Source organism: Furipterus horrens, unplaced genomic scaffold (genome assembly GCF_987537825.1).
Source record: "Furipterus horrens unplaced genomic scaffold, mFurHor1.1.pri manual_scaffold_13, whole genome shotgun sequence".
NCBI lineage: Eukaryota > Metazoa > Chordata > Mammalia > Chiroptera > Furipteridae > Furipterus > Furipterus horrens.
Genome location: NW_028327183.1, coordinates 7286435 through 7309287, shown reverse-complemented (window position 1 = coordinate 7309287; position 22853 = coordinate 7286435). Strand labels below are relative to the sequence as shown.

The 22853-nt window shown below is 52.7% G+C and overlaps 1 protein-coding gene across 1 annotated transcript in view; it reads right to left on the bottom strand.

The window, feature by feature from the left end:
* Window positions 1–1569: 1569 nt before the first annotated feature.
* NUP93 (nucleoporin 93) overlaps window positions 1570–22853 on the bottom strand; it is a 75340-nt gene continuing 54056 nt past the window's right edge. The window contains exons 5-21 of the mRNA XM_090259537.1: window positions 21159–21233; window positions 19104–19193; window positions 17489–17628; window positions 14842–14974; window positions 13032–13189; window positions 11992–12157; window positions 11673–11766; window positions 10748–10939; window positions 10029–10155; window positions 9870–9942; window positions 9575–9619; window positions 7912–8028; window positions 7088–7206; window positions 6198–6315; window positions 5666–5749; window positions 4149–4277; window positions 1570–1839 (exon numbers count right to left, since the gene is read on the bottom strand). Of these exons, the coding sequence (XP_090115663.1) occupies window positions 1729–1839; window positions 4149–4277; window positions 5666–5749; window positions 6198–6315; window positions 7088–7206; window positions 7912–8028; window positions 9575–9619; window positions 9870–9942; window positions 10029–10155; window positions 10748–10939; window positions 11673–11766; window positions 11992–12157; window positions 13032–13189; window positions 14842–14974; window positions 17489–17628; window positions 19104–19193; window positions 21159–21233 (1971 nt within the window). The 3' untranslated portion in view covers window positions 1570–1728. The remainder of the gene's footprint in view (window positions 1840–4148; window positions 4278–5665; window positions 5750–6197; window positions 6316–7087; window positions 7207–7911; window positions 8029–9574; window positions 9620–9869; window positions 9943–10028; window positions 10156–10747; window positions 10940–11672; window positions 11767–11991; window positions 12158–13031; window positions 13190–14841; window positions 14975–17488; window positions 17629–19103; window positions 19194–21158; window positions 21234–22853) is intronic.

Genomic DNA, 22853 nt, shown 5'->3' with positions numbered 1-22853 from the left:
GGGCTTTCCGCTCAGCTCCACAGCTGCCCTGCGGGGCAGCTCACAGTGTGGTGACTTTCCGCTCCCTCTTGGTTTTATGTCTCCTCTACCAGTCAAAGGGCAGGGGACCTCACCCCCAGGCAGGACTGTGTGCAGTTCTGCTGGCTGGAGCCAGCTGAGCTGCGTGACACAAGGGAAGGCGAATAATGCACAATGAATCCTGCAGATCAGAAGAATGAGCAAGAGGTGAGCAGGGAGCATTCACTCGTTTATGGTATCGTTCTAGTTCTATCTATAAGTAAGACCAATACTAAAAAAACAAAACACTGTCCTACTTTATGAAATGTCCACAGACTTTTTTTTTAGAGCACTGTTAAAGCAAATCATTTGACTTGCTTAAAATCTTAATCAGTACATACAAACAGGGCAGGACAGGCCCAGCCAAGTCCCCGAGGGCTCCGCTTAGCAAAGCTCAGATGAAGGTGAGTGCTCTGGGGTGATGGGACCAGAGGTGAAGGCCAAAGCAGCCGCTGCCGACCCTGAGGCTCCTCCCTGATGGAGAGATGGAATCCAGCAGATGAACAAGCAGATGGTCCCATTATCTATACATCAGCCCTTTTCCAAAAGGAAGGCAAACGATTATTTTAACCACCAGAGGATGGCATGGGTTGCCATGCCCCCGTGACAAGAGAGATTTCTCCTCCCTAGGAGCAAAGAGCACCTCTGGAGACACTGGGGAACCTGGTACAGTCCCCCAAACCAGCAGAGCTGGCCGCAGCCCCCAGCAGCCCTTTCAGGAACAAGCCCCTGTTCTCCCTTCCTCTCCAGTTCAGTCCCAGCCTGCGGGACTGGTGGCAAGAGTGAGCTGATGATGAGACCACCTCTGCTCCAGGACCTTGTATGTACGCCCACTGCCGATGCCCAGTGATGCCACTCAGAATGTGACTCGCAAACTTGCCCAGCCTCTCAGCTCACTGATCAAACAGAGGCACTGACCGCCAGGAGAGGGAATGCGCGCTTCGAAGTCCTCTTGAGAGGGGAGCGCACAGGGCCAAGTGACCCCCTTCACTGGGCAGCGACAGGGGGAGAGGCGGTGAAGGCCATCCTTCCCCAAGCCCCAGCTGGGACACCTATGACATCTTTTTCTAAGCCTATATTTTCCTCTCCAATGGGCCTGCAAGAGAACAGCAAACAAAGCAATCCTGGAATCCAAGCAAATGGTACCACCAGGACCCCAAGGCACACTGGAGAGAAGAGAGGGGACATGAAGTGCTTGACAGTCAAAATTCACACACCGATCTCAGCTCACCCAAGGCCAAGGCTGGCTTTCACATTCAAATAACAATGTGACAAACACTGACCCTGCTACAGGACAGTTATCTAAATAAAAGTAATTGCAGAAACCTTCATTTCCTTGCTCATGTTGGGTGAATTTTTAATCATTTAGGGTCAACTTTAACCAAATCACAGACACCTATATAAGCCCGTCATCTGGCTCAAGCACTGTTGAAGGCATTTCCTCCCACACAAATAAAAATTTAAACAAAATTTCAAAGGAAAAAAAAGGAAAATAAAAAATGGGTAAAGAAATACAAATCAAAGAAATTTATTGGCGTTGACGAAAATACATAATACAAAAAACGAAACACAACACAACACAACAGAACCAGAACCAGAAACGCCACCCAGCAGCCCATGCGCCCGTGGTGCGGACAGCGTGCCACCCTGGAGCCCCTCAGAGCACCGCACTTAATTCATGAGGACCTCCATCTGCACCAGCCTTGCGTTGGTGTCCCCGGACGTCCGGTAGGGGATCATCCCAGCAAAGGTGATCAGGGCTCGGGCTTGGCTTCGGAGTTGCTGAGAGAAAGGGGAAGAGAAGAGGGCCAGTTACCTTCCAAGCTGGGGGCCCTGTGCCGGGACCCCTCAGGGCCAGGGGCAGATGGCTGAGGGCAGACAGCAGCCATGTTCCCCCAGCCTGGTGCAGGGCTGGCCAAGGCCATCCATGGGTCCCCAGCTCCAAAGCCCTCCCTGGCATGCGACCAGCTCCTGACCGCGCCCTGTGCTTCAGACGGCCGGCTCCTCGAGCCCAAGCCTGGCCCCCCTGGCTGGCTTCTGTCCACCTGCTTCCCAGGAGATCTGCAACCCCAGAGACAACGGCTGTAACCAAGGGCAGCCCCAGGCCAGCTCTCTCTCTCCCTCCCTCCTCTCCTGCTTCTTCCGGTTTCCTTCCTTCCTAAGTCCTTGGCCCTTGTTTCCAGGCAACAATGTTATGGGATTCCTGGATTATTCCAGGAGGGAGAAAGGGTTTAACTCGGGTATTTATAAAAGCATTAAAAAGACAACCTTCATTCCGATTTCTAAGTGATGAACTGATTAAGAAGTATAGAACCTTTGGAGAACAGCGCCATGCGGCCCCAAACTGAGATACGTGGGTTATACCTGTCAGAAGGGAAACCCTGTCTGAAAGACCAAGGCAGAGTCTACAAACATCGTTTTGAACCTAACTAGACTTTCAGGCAGAACTCAAGGGTCACTTGCTAGGCTCCTCAAGGGCCACTCAAGAAGAAAACAAAGGCAAGTGCTTTCTAACTAATATGTAAAATAAATTGGCAAGTATGCGTCCTAACTAATGTCCATATCAAAAGAAATTTTTACTTCCCAACGAGAGCACCCATTGAGTTTTCTTCCCAAGTGCACACAAGTGCCCAGGCCCTCAGGCTGACCTGAAGCTACTTTAAACGGGCCCTGGGGGCGTTCGGGCAAAAGGCCCTATCCCGCCTCGCTGGCAGCCCTGCATGTTAACCCGGGGGCCACCTCTGGGCAGGTCATTTGTACTGTAAGCCCCTCCCTGGCCCTGCCCTTCTCCACCTCTCCTAAGAACATGGCTTGACTCATGACATGCAAAAACTAAGCGCTAGAAGAGAGAGACGAAAGCACAGAACGTGAGTTCAGCTGGTCTCCAAACAGCTCGCAGCAGACGAGGACGAGGAGCGTCTCTGTGGACGAGGCCTTGCTGACCTGTGAGCAGAGCCCAGAGGACCAGAAACGCCCGCCACCTGCACTGTCCGCCCAGCAGCACAGCCTGGGTCCCCGCCACCATAAACAGAGGCTGCTGCCCAGGCCCCGGCACAGCGGGCCTACCTGGTGGGTCTCCCAATGTTGCCGATCCCAGCAGCTGCCCCTGGGGCACACACGGACGGGCCCACCACGTCAGCGCGCCACCCCCGAGGCTGCGACCTACGCAGCTAAAGGTGAGAATGTCCACCATGGCTCACTGGGCAGGTCTGCCACTGACAGCGCCAGTGGGGGGGTCACAGCAGGCAGAGCCCACAACATCCTTGGAGGGGGAAGACAGGATTCTCAAAGATCTAGTTGCCTGACCAAAATCAGGGATGGCTGCTACAAGCCACACTGAGTCTCATCGAACATTAAGTGGAGAAGTTAAAAGTAACTTTAAAACATGAACAGTCTTAATGGTGTGACTGGGTCCCACACCTCTGTCCTTTCCTCAAGCCAACTGGACGGCACTCGCTGTGGGAGTCCCGGGGTCCCGTGGGCCTGGACTCTGCCTGACCCGCTAATGCTGAGGCCCCACGGGCAGTAGGAAGGGCAGTGGCCTGCTGTCAGACAGACATGGCTTCCAGACATGGCTCCTTCCCTGCCCCCAGAGGGGCCCACAAAAGCAAGGTGCTCCTGCCTGCAGGCCTCAGCTCTCCCTACTGTGAAATGGGGGTAACAGTGACTGCCTTCGGGGTCCCTGGGAGGCTCCAGTGAGAGCAGAAACAAGGGTCTGCATCAAATTAACGTGCTGACCAGAAGTAAGTACGGTTTGATGAAAGGACTGAGCTGAGACTCACAAAATAACCTTATATTTTAAAACGAGCAGTAAATTCCTGTGGAAGCCCCACAGACTAGCACGCTGTCTGGCTTTTTTAAAAGGTGATCCTGGCAGACTTGGCCATCTTCCTTCGTTTTGTTTTGTTCTGAGCAGAACAGCAATCCCAGTCACGAGTGCTTTCTGCTGGGAGCTCCCGGCCCAGGTCTGCCCGGCCGCCAAGCGCAGCAGGAGAGCAGCCGGGGCACAAGCGCCGGTCTCACGAGGGGCAGCCGATGGCAAACCAGAAAGGCGCTCTGGGCGCGGGCTCTGGCCCACGCTGGGGTCTTACAGAGTCGCGGTCCTCGATGACGCGCTGGGGCCTGGATGCGGAGGAGGGACTCGTCCCCTTGAGCCTCTTAAACTGTGTGAACAGGATATTCATGGTGGCGAGCAGCACTTCTGAGAGGTTGTGCCTGATCTGCACGGAGAGAAACACAGGAGGTTAGGGAGAGCCGGCCTGGGGCCAACGGCAGGCGCGGGGGCTCCAGGCAGACCTGGTCACACCGGACGCCCACAGCTGCCAGGTGGGGGAGCCACACAGTCACAAGAAGTAGCAGACGGCACTGAAACGTCAAGCGTGAGAGCAAAGCCCTGGCGGTGCAGGTTCGGGGGTCGCCCTCCTGCTGCCTCGTCGTTGCCGTTCCTCCTTGGCAGGGGGCGAGCAGAAGCAGGCTGCCCACCTGCGGCCAGTGCGCAGGCTCGCAATGGCCGGCAGAGGGATCGCCAAGAACGCGGACCTGAATGTCAGAAGGTGGGACGGTCCTGTCTCAGACCCAGCAGACTCTCCCCTGGACCCGCCCAGCACTCGCAGGGCCCTTGGGAGCGTCCGTAGGGGGGTGCTTGAGCACCCCTTCACCCGTGACACCATGCACGACGTATCCAGAGAAGCCAGGAAACAGCAAAGGAGCACGTGGCTGGGGCGGAAGGGCAGCAGGTACGAGGGGAGGCTCGGGGAGGGGCGGGGCCCGAACTGTGCGGGCTGGACCGCAGCAGGCACCCGCTCCCACGTGTGCAGAGGCCGGCCTGCCTTCTCCTCTACAACAGAAACATGCTTCATGAAAGGCACGGCTCCTGAGCAGTAGTTTTAGGCTGAAACACCAGTGACACATCCGCTGGCCCTGTGTGCCTACAGCTCTAGAGAAGGCTCCTGCCCAGCTACACGTGGAATGACCAGGACAATCGGGGCCGCAGCCCAGATGGCAGAAACCAGAGCTTCTGGGTGCCGGGCCTGGGCTTGGAGACTTCTTTAAAGCTCTCCTAGCAATTCCAGGGTGCAGACAAGCTGAGGGCGCTTAGACTACATGGCGGCAACGTGCTAGAAACTCTGCAGACAGTGGCTCTGGGGCTCAAGGCTGAAAGCTGGTCCATGGCCACTGCACCTCCTTCTCAAGACAAAACAGGTCAGAGAGGGGAAGGGAGGAAGTGAATGGTGATACATGTTTTATTCACTGACTGGAACTGCTTAAAGAAGACCACAGTTAGCACTAAGACACCTTCTAGAACAAGTGGATGATAAAGAATTAAACCAGACCTCACAGGATCAACCAGAGACCTGTTTCTCCCAAGAACATGTCTGATCACTAAAGTGACTGTCTCCTGAGTCAGAAATTCAGACGATAGTCTGAAGAGAACACATATGCTCATGGAAAAACCAGCCCCACATACAGGGGACTGAGCTCATCTCAGAGAACTCGGTCTGGGCGGCCACTGCACGAAGACTCCCCAAGTTAACAGCTACGTGAGAACAGGAGCTTTCGCTGGAAGTGGGGATAATGAGTTCTGCAGCGCAGGAAGAGACGGACTCACTTCATCGCTGAAATTCCTGAAGGCGGCCACTCGCTCTTCCACACTTTCCTGATTCAGGGGCACCAGCTTCAAACGATCAATGATCTGTTGAAAAGAAAACCCCACCAGCCCGTATGCTACAGGCATCTCAGGCGTTTCATCTGCTTCAGCAGAGTCAGCAGCTGACACGCTCATGACGGGCCTCTGAGCAGAACCCCCACCCCCTCCAGACACACAGCGGCTTGGACTCCAGCCTGCTGACTAACCGCATTCCTCATCTTCTGAGGCCATTTCACAACTCGGAGATTTCAGATTTCTCCGAGAAACCGTTCGGCTTTCAGACCAAAGGAGAGAGGAATGAGGGGAGGCGGGGGTGAAAGGAAAAGAGAGCGACACAGAAACCCCTTTAAGTTCCTGGGGCCGTACTTGTCCTTCTCCACATAACAGGCATACTGGTGCCACTGCCCTCGCTTTGAGTGACTCCCATGAGCTGCTCTGAATTTGTCAAGGGTACACGTGAATCTGCACCTCAAATACCCCTCCCGACACTCACATCGAAGGCTCTGTCGATATGGCCACTGTGATATTCATCAAAAAAGGTGATCAAGTCCAACAGGAGATAGAACGTGGAGTCCACACATTTAATGGCGCTGATTCCCTGAGCCCTATACCTGGAAGACAGGAGAGGGAAGGGGGCAGGGGCACATGATGGATTTCTGTGCAATCTGGAACTTCAGGACAGCATCTGAAAAATGTCAAAACCTCTGAATTCGCTACAGGAAGTGAATGAAAGAGTGAAAAAGAGTGTTTCTTTTTGAAATGGCTGCGCTTTGGACTCAACATGAATCCTCCTGCAAATAGTCTGCACGAAGTATAGTTCTCTAGCCTCAGCCGCCACCTCAGCATCCAAATACCCTGGCAGGAGGGGAGTCCCTGATGGGGACTGTTTGCTCTGCGGGAACGTCTCATCTACCAAAGAATGTTCCTCTGCGCTGCCCAGGAAAGCACCGCCCACTCGGTTTCCTGGGTCACTACTGGGAGCATCTGTAAAGGGCACAAAAGCAATGCCTGTGGCCCCCGCCTGGGAGCTGCACGGGTTCAAGTCCGGTAACTCCGGTAACTCGCAGGAGGCGGGGGGTGGGGGGTTCTGAAACACGGGCTCCCACCCCTCTAAGAACTCCCCATCCAGCCCTCACTGGCTTGCTCCCAAACGCCCTTTGAGGTGGGTGATAACAGTATGGGGATGACAGCAGTGCCTGCAATTAAACCTAATGTACAGGACAAAATGCTGAGCTACTATCCTTTCCTGCCCTCCTTTTTGGGAAAAAAGGTTACACCTGCTGGTACCGTGCGCGGGTTATGCTGCGGGGCAACGGGACGCTAGGATGCTGAGGTTGCGGTGGGACGCTTAGTCCCCAGGGCAGGCCCCGGCACCCGCCTTACCGTTCCGCGATGGAGAGGGCCATGTTCTTCAGCCGCTCCTTGTTGGACTGCGGGACGCTGATCTGCGGGACGACTGGGCTGAGGAGTTTGTTCATCAGCTCCAGCACCTTGTCAGCATTCTGTTAGACGTTGTAAATTAAGGAAGAATCAAATAATCAGTAAAAGGAAAAACTAAACAAACGCACGCAAGAGAGGGCTTTCTGGAGTGATGGACGGCAATGTCCTGTGTCTTGATCTGGGGGCAGTTACTCCTACGGACACCCTTCAAGCTGTACACTTCCTATCTGTACGTTTCTCTCCATCTTCATTAGACCTCAATCAAAACATTTTAAATCTTAAGAAGTGAATGATTATCCGCTCTTTGTTCACGCTTCCCAGGTGACGGAAGGAGAGCCTGAACCACTCGCAGGCTGCACAGTCCTCAGCAGTCCCCGGACGTCCCCACGCAGAAACCAGCACTCCAGCCCTCGGAGCGCCTCAGCTCCACCCCTTCTGTCACGCTCTGCCCTGCTGGCGTGCCCGCGGCTGCCTGGAGGGTGGGCACCATGGCATTTCACCAGCAGCGTCGCCATCAGAATGTGATGGACGCTTATTCTGCTGCTCAGTGCGAGAGCTCAACGCGCATAGGACACACTGACAACACACCAGTCACGTTTGGCCAGAAACGTTCACGGGCGGAAATGAATCTGCAGATGGGAATTCCACCAGCCGGCCCGCTGACTGCCGGCACACCGGGGCAGGGCCCTGTCGGGGAGCGGCCGGCTGCGGCAGCCCCGGAAGGAGGCAGATGGATTCAGGGCAGAAGGAAGAAGGGCACACTTTACCTTGGCAAGGTCGTAAAGCTTTGCTGCTTCCTCGAACAGTCCTTTATTTTCAGCCACGGAAGCAACTTTGTTGATAATGGGCTTTGTGTCACTGGTAAACTTATCTATGACTCCAGGCTGACAAGACAAATGATGGGAGGGAGGGAGAGACGGGAGCACAGGCTGTTATTTCAGAGGTGGAGAAGCAATGGGATGTGAAAACGACTTTAACTGAAAATGCCTGCCCTGGGCGATGCATGTATTTCATCAGCGAGGCTCTGGCTTTCTTACAAACATGAGGCCTTTTTAAACATAATCATATGAAAGGGGCCGAGGAAACGACAGTGAACAGTGAAGAGGGAGCCGGCAGCACAGAGGAGCCGCCAATGAGACTCCGAGCTTTCTGGTTTTCCAGAATGGCCCAGAGGGTAGGTGAAATCAATGACTAACTTTGCGGATGAGCAGGCACCAGAGGGGGAAACATAAAAAATCTCAGAAAAAACATCTGAGAGATTCTGGATTTGCTTTCTAAGACAGATGGCAAAAGGAACTCAGTGCTCAAAATATACATGACAAGTAGTGTCAGAATATTCTTTTTTAAAAAAATCACCATCATCACTCAAAGGCAACCAAATGGTCAGCAGAGTACGACAGAGGCCTTGGGAACCACAGAGGAGCTAGGGCGGATCACGTGACGTCTGACTGGCCACTCTGATTCTCCATCAGCATGGGACCAAGTCAGGGGACCTGCACCTGCCCCCTAGAGGCAGCGGATCAGTGAGGAGCAGGGGCTCTGGGGTCAAGAAAAACTGGGTTCAAATTCCAGCTCCCCTTCCTACTAGCTGTGTGATCTTGAGAAAAATAATTAACTTCCGCCTCCATTTCCTCACCTGGAAAACACAGATAATACTGATTCTGGCCTTGCTGAGTTCCTGTGGTAATTAGATAAAAAATGCCCGCAGTGCGTTCAGCACAGTGCCTGGCAACGGTCACTGCCCAGCAGACGTGGCCATGGTCTCATCAGCACAGTCGCCGGTCTTGCTTCTGGGCTGGGCGGTGTGAGCAGCATGAGCTCATTCTGAGGTCACGGCTCCAAGCCACCATGTTTACAAGTGAGGAAAGTGAGGGCCACAGGGAGTGAGCTCGCGTGGCTCAGACTGGTTTCCAACGCCAGGGCCTCTGCCCCCTCTCCCCAGCCGCCGGTGGGCACGACAGGCCTCAGGGGCTTGTGGAGGGTCAGGGGAGCAGCTGCGTATCGGGGGTCAGTGGGAAACTCTGAGCCCTCAAAAACTGCCCCGAGAGGGGCCAGGCCTGTTTCTCACTTTCCCGCCTAGGAGAGGAGGTGCAGTAATCAGCTTCTTTTCTTGCCTATTTTCTGAGCCCAGAATGACAAACACGGAGCTTTCTTAGCTCAAAAAACGGCAGGCGTGAAAAGGGAAGGACTTTGAACATAATAAAAAAGCTACCTAATCATGAGTTTACACATTTTAAGGAGAAACAGAAATGTGTAAAATCAAGGTCAGCACTTGGGGCCTGTAATATTCATTCTTTGGTTTTTAAACTAAGCAACTTCATTCCTATTTGCATCTTCAGTATCTTGCATTCTGAAATTGAACTGTAATCTTTGGACAATTATAAATCCCCACTTGCAAAGGAACACACATCCAGGGGTGTGTTTACCCACCTTTCTACTCCCATCACTCTCCAGCTTCCCAAGGATCATGTCGAACTGTGGAGACAAAAACAGTTTAGACTGAATTTACCGCACAGGACGTACACACAGTCCACAGCTCTTCGGGGACAGAAGAGGAGGAGGAAGAAGGGGAGGTGAGGGAAGTCTTACACTAACCAGGGAACAGCGAGTCGTTGTCAGAAACCAAAGGCAACCCTAAGCGCCCCCAGGCCCTACCCACCACAGCACCCCTCAGCCCGAGAACGTGCCCCTGACAAGCGGGGGTGGGGGAAGGAAACCGACGCACCTCGCGACTCTCGATCACAAGCTCGCTCACGCAGCGCAGAAACATGTTTTCTCCTTGACTGTCTTTCTCGTCCCTGTAGGGAGGGGACAAAGGCAACGTGTTTCTGGTGCGGACTTGAGGTCAAAACCAGCGAGGCAAAGGGTCAAAGGCCAGTTCTACCTGAGGAAGTAGAAGTACTGGAGGGCCTCCCTTGGGTCCGTGGACTCGAACTTCCGGGTGTAGAGCATGAGGAGCCGCACGAAGTTCAGCCGCCGCATGCAGGGGGGGTCGCCGGGCTCATGGCTGACTGCACGTGGGGGGCAGAGCCGGTCGTAACTGCATGGCCTCTCTGACCCAGGCAGCCAGGAGCTGTGGGGGCTGAGCCTGAAGACCCAGGGCACCTAGTGCTGCGGCCCAGCCCATGTCAGCCGGCTCGGGCCAACCCCTCGCCACCCTGTCCTCTACTTCCGTCCGAGCACGGAGTGGAGGTAACGAACGGCCCTCTGAAGGCCACTGCTAGCGTGCTGGCCTCCGAGTGAGAAGACGGGGACAGCTGACCACCACGGGACGTGCTCTGAGTGTGCGCTGCACCCGCGTTTACGGAAGCTGCCCCCACATTTACCTTCCCTTCCTGCCTGACTCCACCGCCCACGCAGCTCTGCACAGGAGGTGACTGGCTGGGCTTCTGATTACGGCCGCCACGGGTACCAGACTCATGCTGCGGGCACTGCCGCTCCTGCGTCCTTCTCCAGGCACCTCACCGACCGGCCACAAAGTGAGTGCCTTGCAAGGCGCTGCCATGCTGGTTGGTACCATCCGCCCGAACCCTCGTTGGCTGCAGGGATGTGCACACTGATGGGGGGCGTGTTACGGTTATGCTATCGCCGACAGATACTCACGGAGCTGAGCACTCTGTCCGGAGGATTTCAAAAGCAGCTTCAGCTCAAAGAGCACCAGGGCCACGTGGACAGCATGGCAGCGCAGCCGCTCCATGCGGAAGAGAAAGGCAATGGCCGCCTCAAACTGCGCCGTCAGGAATAGCACTTGGAAGTACAGGAAGGGCTGCTGGTTCACCGTGAAGTGGGACTCACCTGTGGGAGGGGACAGCGCCCGCTCAGGGGGAGTCAGCCACTGGCAGCCCGGCCCCGGGCAGCCCTGTTGCGTGAAGGGCCGGCTGAGGGGGATGCAGGCCCCGGGAGCCCTCCCTGGCTCCGCACCCTCTCTAGACCTTACGACACGACTGGCAAGTAGGGGTCACGCTGTAAAGCCCAAACTGCTTACAGTAGGAGGGAGAGAAACAGAGTTCAGGACCTTAGAATGGAATGTGAAAGGGACTACTGATCTCCTTTATTCTGATAAAGTCACTCAATAAGGAGAGGACTGAAGATCTTGAAGGTGCTTCAGTGCACTGAGATCGCAGATACCCGAGTTCAACAACCCTGACCGCTGCGTGGTTGGAATCCCCCCAGAGTTCTGAAACAGTACGCGGGGGGGGCTATTTCTCCCTCGTTTGGACTCAGATACAGTCTCTGTGAGATCGACGAGGAAGGAACAGGCAAGTGCTCTCTCTGTTTCTCCCTGAGCAAGCGTCGGTCAGAGCAGTTCACAGATGCTAGTTCACTGTATGTCACCACACATCACACACATTATTGAGGCCACCTGGCCCCCACCCAGGTTTGAAATCGTTTTGTGTGGTGCTGCTCTGAAGGTCCACAGGGTCTGAAGGAGAGACAGAGCCCAGAGGTGCAGGGTTTTCCCAGAGGAAAGGCAGGCAGTGACCTCGGGCGAAGGAGAGGGAAGGGGGTTGTGCTCAGGACACCTTACCGTAGTCTTCCAACAACTGCTTCTGGAACTGTGAGAGCGTGAGCCTGTCTTGTGGGGAGCTGGTGCTGTCGTCATCGAAACACACCTGGTTCAACTAGACCCCCCAGAGAAACACGGGCATTGGTACCAAGTGCGTCCTGAGCCGGGCTAACGGGTGGCTGCTGGCCGGGGGTCACACAGTAAATAATGGGCCAGGGGACGGGAAACCCACCAGCCCGGTTGCCCACTGAACCCCATAAATTAAGCAGGTAGTCTGGGGGCAGGACGCGAGCGAGGGAAGGGGCCAAAGCCCCACACGGGCGAGGAAAGCAGTGCCTGCCTTCAGCCACAGGTAATCCTCGGTTTTGTCAGCCACTTCGCTCTGGTTGTCAGTGACGTCACATCTGCCAATGATACAGTACACGGCCCGCTTGTAGGGGTCTGTGTTGTTCCTGAGGGCCCTGCGGTAATGCAGCCGGAGCTTGTTCTCTGTAGCTGGGGACAACCTGAAGGCATAAGGAACAGACAGAAACTAGACTCACTCAAGATGCTCAAAAGCACCTGAAGGCACCTGGTCCCATTCAGGTAACAGAGTTAGAGTGTCTTCCTCCACCGAGGGTAACAGACACAGTCCTGCCCACACCCACCAGGTACCATTACTTTAATATGATGGCACCAACCAGCACCAGGGGCTGTCTGCCAGACCTCTAGCAGAGGCCACAGGGCAGGTCTGCCTCAGCCTCCTTCTGGTTCCCCACTCCCTTATCCAGGTGGAATCATGTCCCAAATAAACACCTGCATACAAATCCTTGCCTCAGGATCTTCCTACGGGGGAAACTCAAGGACATTAACCCTACTTTACTCTGATACAAACAAAACATGGGTATATGGCTTAAGATAATCGCTGGACACAGCATTAGTAACACTGCCAAACAAATTGTCCCTTCCTACCTTCCACAGCTGTGACTGGGTGCCCACTATCAATGCTTCTATGTAATGTATGTATATTTCAACTACCTTCTAATTCTAGCCTCTGAGCTACAGAGTGGGTCACAGCCTACTGGGCCAACCAGAAAGCACTCAGTGTTCGTAAGAAAAGTGTCAGACAACAAAGCTTCCTGTGATAAGCACGCTGATGTGCCTGAGATTTACAGAATCAGTCAAATCACGCTCCCATCACCGCCTCTCTGGCATAGGAACAGAAAATTCCCCAAACGCGGGAGTGCCAGAATGGGGCTCTTCTAAGGTTTCTCACTGCTGTTCTCAAGAGACTTCTACTCGCTTTCTGAACTTCCTTTTTTCCCGAGTAGAAACTTCTTTTGAGCTACGTACAGGGAAGAGCGCGCAATGCTTCTGGACGCGCCATCTCGGTCACTGTACCTTCTGTCCTTGCTGCTCATGTACTCCTGGAACCAGGTTTTAAACTCTCCCAGCTGATGCTGGGCTAAGTTAACCACCTGTGAAGCGGCGAGCAGGTCTCCGCAGCGCATGCAGTAATAAATCAATGCCCACACAGGATGGCCTTCCACCTCTCCGTCCTAAAAAAGGAAGGATACTCAGGTAAACACACAAACGGAAGCCCACCAATGGCTTTCTGATATACCGACCCTCAGCTAAGTCCTCTCTTGTATTAGGTCACTTAATACCACCATGACTGCAAAAGGCAGGGACCACTCATGGCCTTCTCCTCCGTTTTACAAATGAGAAAACTGAGGCACTGGGTCATTGAGTGTTTGTTCAACGTAAGCTGGCAAGTGGCAGTGTGGCTTTGAAGTTTTTCTTCCAATCAATGTGTACCCCACCCAATTCAGAGCCAACCAGCAGTTGTCCATGGAACCCCAGTAGCCTGCAGGAATCACGCAACATGCTCTGTGATAACTCGGACAGCCACTCCTGCAAGCCCCGCAAAGGTGAAGGCTAAAGACGTTCACTGACCAATAAGAGACCATCATTATCATTCTTGAGTTTATAAAAAGTTAACTACCATTGATTAGCCAAATGGATACTGGCGTTTTTATTCAAGCACTTACTGAGAACCTCTGTTTCAGACACTGTGCTGGGTGCTGGGGATCTGAGAAGGCAGCTCTGTTCCCACCTGCCCAGCACTAGAGCTTATCTGTCCTGAGCCTGGCCTCGTCCCCCATCTGTGCAGCAGGGCTGTGGCGATTCCTCTCTCTGCTTCTGTGCAGCCCCAGAGAAGCAGGCCACAGGCCTCCTTTCTGGTTCCTCCACCCACCCCTGGCAGAATTCTTCCTAAAAGCCAGATCTGACTGTGCCACTTCTTATTTAACCCCCCTGGCCGGTGTGGCTAGTGGACTGAGCGTGGGCCTGAGAACTAAAAGGTCGCCAGTTCAATTCCCAGTCAGGGCACAGGCCTGGGTTGTGGGCCAGGTCCCCAGATGGAGGCACGCAAAAGGCAACCAATTGATGTTTTTCTCCCTCTCTTTCTCCTTCCCTTCTTCTCTCTCTGAACATAGATAAAATCTTAAAAACAAAACAAAACAAAAACAACAAAAAACCCTTTGAGATGTTTACATCCAAAGTGCTTAGCCTGGCACTCAAGGCCTTCACCAGCTGGCTGCAAGCCTGCCAGGCCCGAGCGCACAGCCAATACCCTTTCCTGTCTCCATGCATCCGTTAACACCGTGCCCGTCTGTGGAACACTGCTTTCCAAGCCCTCAGGCTGGTCGGCCCCTGCTCTTCGGGCACAAGCACGAAGCTTGCCTCCTTCAGGAACCTGCCTGCTATGTATCCCAGCACTCTTGGTAGCACTTTGCACACGGTGTGATAGTGAGTGTCAGGTAATTGCCCCGAGTGGACGGTGAGCCGAGGGGAGAGGCCACTTCCTAAGAACCTTGTTCTTCAAGCTGTCGGAGCTGATAATCTTAGGAGTCACCCCTGACTCTGCCTCTCAAACCCACATCAAGTGCTTCGACAAGTCCTACTGGTTCTACTTTCAAAACAGGTGCAGGACCAAGGAAATCCCCTCCAGTCCCCACTGAGCTGAGCACCCCGCCCCCGCCCACACTGAGCTGACAGCGCCACCATCAGCCAGCCTCCAAGGCCTCCCAGCTCCTCTCCTCTCCCCCCGGTCTCTGCTCCACACAGCAGTTTCCACACAGAACCTCACTGTAACCGACACCTCTGCCTCTGGAGGTACAAATGACCACACAGAGACAACGGCCAGTACCTGAAGTCCAGGCAAAGGGGCGGGAAGTTTAATGTTCAGGAAACTTCGCACCAGCTGGTAGGTCCCCGGCACCCCTCCCAGCTGGGCCTGATTCAGATTTCCGAAGACAGTCACGAGGGTGTAATCCTTGTAACTGGGAAAGCGTAGAAGCAGAAATGAGGGCAGTTAAAAACACATCTCACGCAGACCTACGTCCATAGCCACGGTACAGACCGTGCGCTCTGTGGGGCAGGACCTGGACCACGACTGCGCCTGACGCCGAGGCGGAAACAGGGCATAGTTAATGAAGAAACTGCATTCTTTATTCAGCGGGCAGCGGGCCACTGTAAAGCTTTCTCATCACTGCAGGTACTCAAGAGAACCCCTGGAGGAATATAACCATGGACGTCAAATGCATTAGGGCTAATGTGCAGAATAATAAGTGCTCCAGCTCATAGTCTAATGCTCTAGTGGGTTTTTTCTTTGGAAAAATTTCACCCTACAGGAATTTAAAAGAACAGTCCAATGAATGCTCTACCCCCTTTACCTAGATTCACACATTGTGAACATCCGTGCGCATGTTTTCTCTCATTCTATATATACACACGCATATACACAAACATACACGTATATACACACACTTGTTTTCTGAAGTATTTAAAAACGTTATTAGAAAAGTAAGAAGTAGGGACTGCTTCATCGATAAATACTTCACCATGTATCTCCTAAACACTAAGACATTCTCCTACCTAACCTCAATGCCATGACGACATTGAGAAATTCAACATTAATAACTGTTAGCATCGAAAATATAGCCCACATGAAATGTCTTTTTTTTAGTTGAGGCATAAATGACACACAATATGGTACTACTTTCAGGTACATAACGACTTAACACTTGTATAGACTGTGAAACGGTCCCTGCAGCAAGCCTAGTTAACACCCACCACCGCGCAGTCAGAACCCTCGTCCTGGGGTGAGAACCTGTGCGAGCCTGCGCTCTCAGCAACCTTCCGACGTACGGTCAGCATGCTGACCCCGGTCGCTGCGCTGCGCTCTAGGCCCCACCCCAGGACTGGCTGGCCTTGTAATTGGAAGCTGGTACTTCTTGACCCCCCTTTGCCCATCTTCTTCATCCCCACCCTCCCCTGTCAGTGGATTGGCATCAGCAAAAATACTTTAAAAGTGAGCATAATTACTCTAAAATATCCCTTTTATCAAAAGGTAAGGGTGAATCCTTAAAAAGGATGCCAGCAAGGAGCCATGCCACCGGAGTGAGAAAGGACGTAAGGTCACAGTAACGGAGGACAGGAAACTCCCAAGTGGCTTCAAGTGCTGCTAAAGGAATCAATGGGACAAGATAATTCTAAAGAATAAATAAAAAGAATATTTTTTTAAATGGGGTTGCTTATCCGATATAAAACCAAGGACTGCGGCCTGGGAACTGAATCAACTGGCAAGTTCCAGGCACCTCACCCAGTCAGGCACCAACATTAAGAATTGGGTTTAGGAAAAAAGCAGCCATGAGCAATCACACACATATACCCACTAAAAAAAACCCTACATGGTAAAGTATTCTGACTCCTATTTTGCAAACTGTAGCAAATAAACACCACCAAACCATTAACTTCTTCATGTCTCAAGATCAATACACTCAAAGCTTACGTTAGAAAAATTTAGCGAAAGCCTGATGAAATATTTTATGAACTCTTCTGTGCCGATGTCGGAGGGAGTTCCAGGTTTTACTTAACAAGAGAGGGGAGGCTGGTGAGTTTAATGTCTGATGGTGTCACCCTCAGGTGGCTATTGTACAATTAATCCAGTATTTGGTATACAAATCTATTCTGCGCTGTACCACATCTGAATTACTTTAGTGCACACAGGGCATTTCGTGAGTTCCTAACGAAGGACTGTTCTGTTGGTAAAGGGTGACACTGCCAGGCCACGGGCAGCTGCACAGGCCCAGGGGCCAAGAGCCGAGTTCAGCAAGTGTCTTCCTGAGCCTCTGAAATAAAGAGGGTCTGTGGCCCACTCATGACAACCCTGCGGGCCAATTCAGAGGCAAAGGAGAGTCCACAGGGAGGGACGAATGGCCCCAGCCCTGCTGACGGAGGAGACGATAGTTAGGGCACAGGGCACAGCCACCCCCCCCCTCCCCCCAGCAACCAAGTCCAATTAGTGTGTGGGGGCAGAGGAACCCAGGCACAAATCCCAGCATCCGCCACCAGGAAGGATCCAGACTCATGGGGATTAAGGGAACAGAGCCAGAGGAAGGTAAAGGATCAAGGGGCTTTCCTATGGCTCAAAGGTGGCAGGATTGCGGCTCAAAGGTGGCAAGATCGCGGGTGTGGAAACAGAAATGCAGACAGGAAACAAAAGAGCCTCAAGAGTAATGGCTGAACCACATTAGCGAACGGGAGGGACCTTGACTTAAGGCCTGATAATCATGAGCTCTCTGTACTGAGGGCAGAGAGTGCAGAGAGAGAAGAAAGGCCTAACAGAGCCCCCACCCCGTGATTTCACACCCTTGCAGGGCTAGTCCTGGCAGAAAAGTGCTTCTGAAAACAGAAAGACGTCTCTCTGACTCGCTCGGCCTTGGTCGAATCGTACCAGCTACAGAGCCCTGAGCCTGGGGACCGCCGGCCACGGGAGAAACGAGCGGCCTCACCTCTGCTCCAGGTACCCCAGGGCCTGCCTGACCAGCTCCATGCGCACTTCCACGCTGCCGCGGCTCTTCAGGGTGTCTGTGGCGGGTGCTAACAGCACGTCTGTCATCTGTTTCACCATGGTCCACATGTCCGCGATGTTCTGCACATAAAGGAGACAGCGCGGAACGATGCCGCGGGGCTGGAGGAACTGCCTGGCTCTTTGTGGCACTCTGACCTCACAGGCAGGCAGGATGGGGAGGCGGAGAGGTTCATGTCGTTGAGGCCCCCAGGCTACACCCAGCACAGAGGACGCACCTCTGCCCTGCCACCGGCCAGGCTTCTGCCCTCCAACGAGCACCCGGTCCCAAGCTGATTTTCACCCCAATGACCACTCCAGGTCTACATAATTAAGACCACACGGCAGTAACAAGATCACTGAATCTCAGTGGGTGATCCCTTAAGAGAGCGCAAATATATTTATAACTGTCCAAGGTTCTAGGAGTCTGAACTCAAGTAGCTGCATTTCAGTCCTTACAAGGTCATTTCAGTTTCTCAAAGGCTTAAAGAAAGAGTTTAACCTAAATAGTATGTTGTTTCCTCCCAGAGACTCTGCAGGGGCCACTGCTCTTGCCCCATTTGCGGGGAGGGGGTGTCACAGCCTCCCACTCTTCTTGCCACGCAGTGCCTGCAAGACGCCTCCTGTGACGGCCTCCCAGGGCAGGGACAGGCACCGTCGCCTTTGTCACCACCACCCCGCTGCATTCCCTCTCCCCAGGACCCACCTGGCTGTAAGCCCTCCTTAAAAATGTGTTCCCCAAACCTCTGCAATATTCTAAGGAATCCTTGAAACAAAGCACTGGTCGGAGAAAAGTAGGTTTATGCTTTTGCCAAAGGAAAAGAGAAAATCCTGTTTCCTGTCCCTCTCAAAAATTAAAATGGTGAAAATCCACCCAAATGTTGACTTTCTAGCTGGTGAGATGGTAGGTGAATTCTTACTTTCTTCTTTAGACCTATTTATATTGCTTTGTATTTTACTATTAAAAATGTAATCAAGTTGGATGCATTTTTGAAGGAAAAAACTCTGTGTGTGTTTGCTTCCTTTACGCCCTTCCTCCTGGCTACCTCCCAGTTCATCCGTCCACTCTCTGGTCCTTCTCCCTGGGGGAGAAAACTGTCCGGGAGAAGAACTGGGAGATGGAAGAAAAGGTGGGGAGTCAGAGAGAAAGAGCACCAGCAGCACATGGAGAATGCGCCTGAAGACCCCACCAGAATCACAAGTGTGAAAACCACAGCACCTTCACAACGCAGCTCTCCTTAAAGAGCCGGTCAGTCTGTCTAGGAGAGGACCCAGGGAGGGGGCAGCTGAAGCCCGACAGGACTTCACAGCAAATACAGCTCATGACCTCTCGTGGCCAACGATCCTGGCTGAGCCTTCTAAAGATGCGTTAAAAATGCATATATAATAGCATCATCACCAAAAAAACCACTCCAAAAGTATTTACAAGAAAGCTCTAAGAAACAGTTCACTTTTTGCTCCCCGGAACACAGTGTCTCTTCAGCCCATTTCTGCCAAGTCAGCCGGCTGCCGACCCCATCTGCACCCCGGACCCCACGCGTCTGCTGGGTTAGCTCTACCTTATCGTCCAGCTCTGCGACCGAAGCGCACAGGTCCACGAGGTTAGGCTGCAGGTGCCCGCTTACAATCTTCTCATTATAGATATAAATCTGAAATAAGGAAGAGCAGAGTCAGTGGCACATTTCCAGTCTCATCTCCTTTTTAAAACCTCCTGAGGCAGCGCTGAAGCCAGCTTCTGCCCAGCAGTCAGCACAGCTTCCCGCACCTCCCCTCCCTCCTGGCAGCCGGCTTCCCAGCTCTGTGGCTGAGCTTTGTGCCGCCGCGTCAAGCCAGCGTTCATGGCTGCCCCAGCCTTTCTAACCCCTGGGAAAGGGGCAGGTGGTCTTGGGGGCACGGCGTACCACGGGCCCTTTGGTGCCTCTCGGCCCTGCAGACCCTCAGTCCCAGAGAGCAAGGACCCAAAGGGGGGATGGACAATGGAAGGACTCCCACGGCTGCTTCCCAGGCAGCCGAGGCGAAGTCTGGTTCTCTTTCAGCGAAAGGCCAGGCCGGGCCAGGCCCAGGCCGCTGCGCCCCACGGGTTAGAACGGCAGCTGCTGTACATCAGCGTGCCCCCTTCTCCTTAATAAATGTTCTCAAGAAAAAGGAACCACGGGAGGTTTAAGGTATTGAAAAACCACTATTACTTCGCATTTTATTTTAAGAGAACTGAAACCAGGATGGTAAACACGAGTAAGTTCTGGTCTTCACATCTGCAGTCCTCGCTCTCCAAGGCAGTGAGGTCAGACAAGCCAGGGACCCACGGGCCTCACTTCCCTCTGCTCTAAAGGGGCGATGCTAGCATGTGGCCGCCAGAGGAGCTATAAACATAAAATAAAATGGTCTTTAAACTCTAAAGTCGTGTTTATTCACTCAATGAGCATTTACTAGGGGCCCTCCCTTCTTTGCAAGGTACTACGCTCAACATGGTATGTAAGACTCACTTCCACTGGAGGGGACAGCCGTGTAAACAGCTACGTGACACTGTGGGGTCCCTAGTGCCACAGTGTTAGTTTTATGAAGGCTTAGTCTTCACTATGCAGAAGGTACATGGTATGTCTCCTCAGAAGCTTATTTATCAAGCTTGGACTCTGGTGGTGGCCATGACAACGGAAGGAGTCAGGCATACAATAAATGTGAAATTTAAAGGGTGCAGATGTAGCTGGGGAGAGATCTGAAAAGTGGAGCCTAAGAAAAGCAATGAAGGTTCAGTGGGGAAACCTGAGGGATTCGGAAGGAGGGGGAATCGTGTGCGGGAAGCTCAGGCTGTGGCTTCGGCTGCCTGGTTAGAAGTGGCAATGGTACACTGCGACTTAAAAAAAAAAAGCATTTCGGAAGTTCTTAACAAAGGGTGTAAGAGGGGTGAAGTCCCTACCCTCAATTCAAAAAACAAGAGAGTTTCCCCTTCTTGATACTTTGTGCAGGGAAGTGGCAAACTGGAATAAAACACACAAGTGGCCAGCACTGCTTTATTCAAAGTGTCAGTTTCAGGCAGGCCCTGTCCTCAGGGGCTCCTCAGGCCAATGAGTCCCTGTGCTCAGTGCAAGGCTCCTCAGTCCACACCCGTATGACTGCGTGGTCACGACCCCCAACCGGAACCACGGTTCCCAGAGCAGTGTGAGCTCACCCAGGACGACAATATGAGGTAGCCGTGAGTACAGGGCGCTTACCAAGAAGAAAAGCATTTAGAAAATTTCTCCACAACAAGGAGTGAAGGATTTCTGATAATACCATCAGCCTACCAGGTAATCCAGTTAATAGAGAACTCCATTTGCTAAGCAGTACAGCTACTGAAGGCTTCATTGTACGTGAGTTATTGCCAAATGCAAAACGAGATGCCTTGGTCAGCGTAGAGGCAGATTTCAATGGCCCTGAGTCAACTCAGAGCCAGTGTATTAGCCAATTTGATGGAATTCTCCAGTGACCAAGACGGTAAAATATTAACCAGTCCTCTGAATGAACACCCAACTTGCTTTCAGGGTTTGACTTTCACACGAAGTCTTTGTTTTCTTTCACTCCCCAGAGGGCTCACATGGGATTTTTCTGGACTCGCCCGTCCTGGAGAGCGTGCTCACCTGCCGGGCATAGGCCATCTCGATGCTATCCAGAGAGCTCCGGCCAGGGGGTCCCATGTCACTGATGTAAGTTGGCTGTAGATAAATACACATTCAGAACTGATTAAGAACAATATTCAGTCACATAAACAAATAAGAAATGTTATAAATACATGCCTGTCTTTTTAAAAAGATTTTATTTATTTTTAGAGAGAAGGGAAGGGAGGGAGAAAGGGGGGGTGGGGAGAGAGAGAGAGAGAGAGAGAGAGAGAGAGAGAGAGAGAGAGAGAGAGAGAGAGAGAGAGAGGGAGGGACACTAATCAGTTGCCTTTCGCACGCCCCCAACCAGGCACCGGCCCTGCAATGCAGGCATGTGCCCCAACTGGGAATCAAACCGGTGACCTTTCAGTTCATGGGGTGACACCCAAACCACGGAGCCACACCAGTCAAGGCACATGCTATGAGGAGTCTGTTTCCTAGTCAGAGTTTCAAATGATGATTTTAGGGGTTTTAATAGAAAGCAACTTTCATACCATGAACATGAGAAGGGGTCAGGCGTGGGGCTCATTCACTAAAAATTCACATGGCTGAGGGACGGGAGTCTGTAGGGTCACAGGACTTGGATTCAGACATTTCCAGTCAGAGTTCACACAAGACATAAGCTGGTGGTCAGTTCTCTGCATCTGAAGCTACGAAGCCAGTCTAGCTGGGCAGTCATCCGCCATTCAGTAAACACTGCCCTGGGCCTGCCCGCCTGCCCCGTGCATGGCTGTGTGCGTCTCTCCCCACAGGGATGACAAGCCAGGCCGCAGAGCCTGTCCTCAAAGACCTTACCGTCTGTTGGGGAGAGTCAGACACAAATATATGGAAAAGGTTAGCAGTCTTTTTATTTTTAAGAGAAAGACTAAGGGTAATCTTTAGCTAAGCTTATTCCCTACTGTAAACACATATGGATCACAATGAGGTGTATCCTATAGGTAAATTCTTAAATTTCTAGTATGTTAGTTTGTACTGTAGCAGAAACCAAACTTCTTATGCTTCTCTCATTAAAAAACAACAACAACAAACCAATGCTCTATTCTTTAAAATCAAAAACAAAGCAGGTTAAAGTGGGCTTCCCAGGAAACCAGTGGGAGACTGCAGCAGACCTCCCAGCACGAGCCACGCTGGTGACAGACAGACCAGCGTGAGCGAGCACCAGGAGCAGGGCAGAGGGGGAGAGGGGCTGGAGGCAGAAGGGTGGGCTGTTAACCCTCAGGCTCTGGAGAATGAACTGGACTGTCTGGACGCCTGGGGCCCAGGAGGGCCACTTTCTCCCTGGCTTTGGTGTCCAGCACATTCCCTCGGAGCCTCTGGTTCCCATCAGTTGAACGCAGGGTGGTCCCGGGAGATCTCCAGAGGTCCTCCTCAGCTCTGACCTTCCGCAGGTATTAAAAGAGCTTTGAACACGTGATGGCCTTGGCAGATGCTGCTGGCTGGCTGGCTGACCCAATGACTATTCAAAGTCCCTATCTCTCATCTCTACCCCTGCTACCTTTCAGCCTGGCATATGGAGTTAAATATATACCCAATGGTCATTCCTATCTGAAACACAAATTACTGAAAACCTCCAAGTTAAAATAACAAAACCTACACTTACTGGGCACCTACTACAGGCCAAGCACGGTCTTCAAGTCCACGTGTTAACTCCGCAACGCTGAGATATGTACTTACACC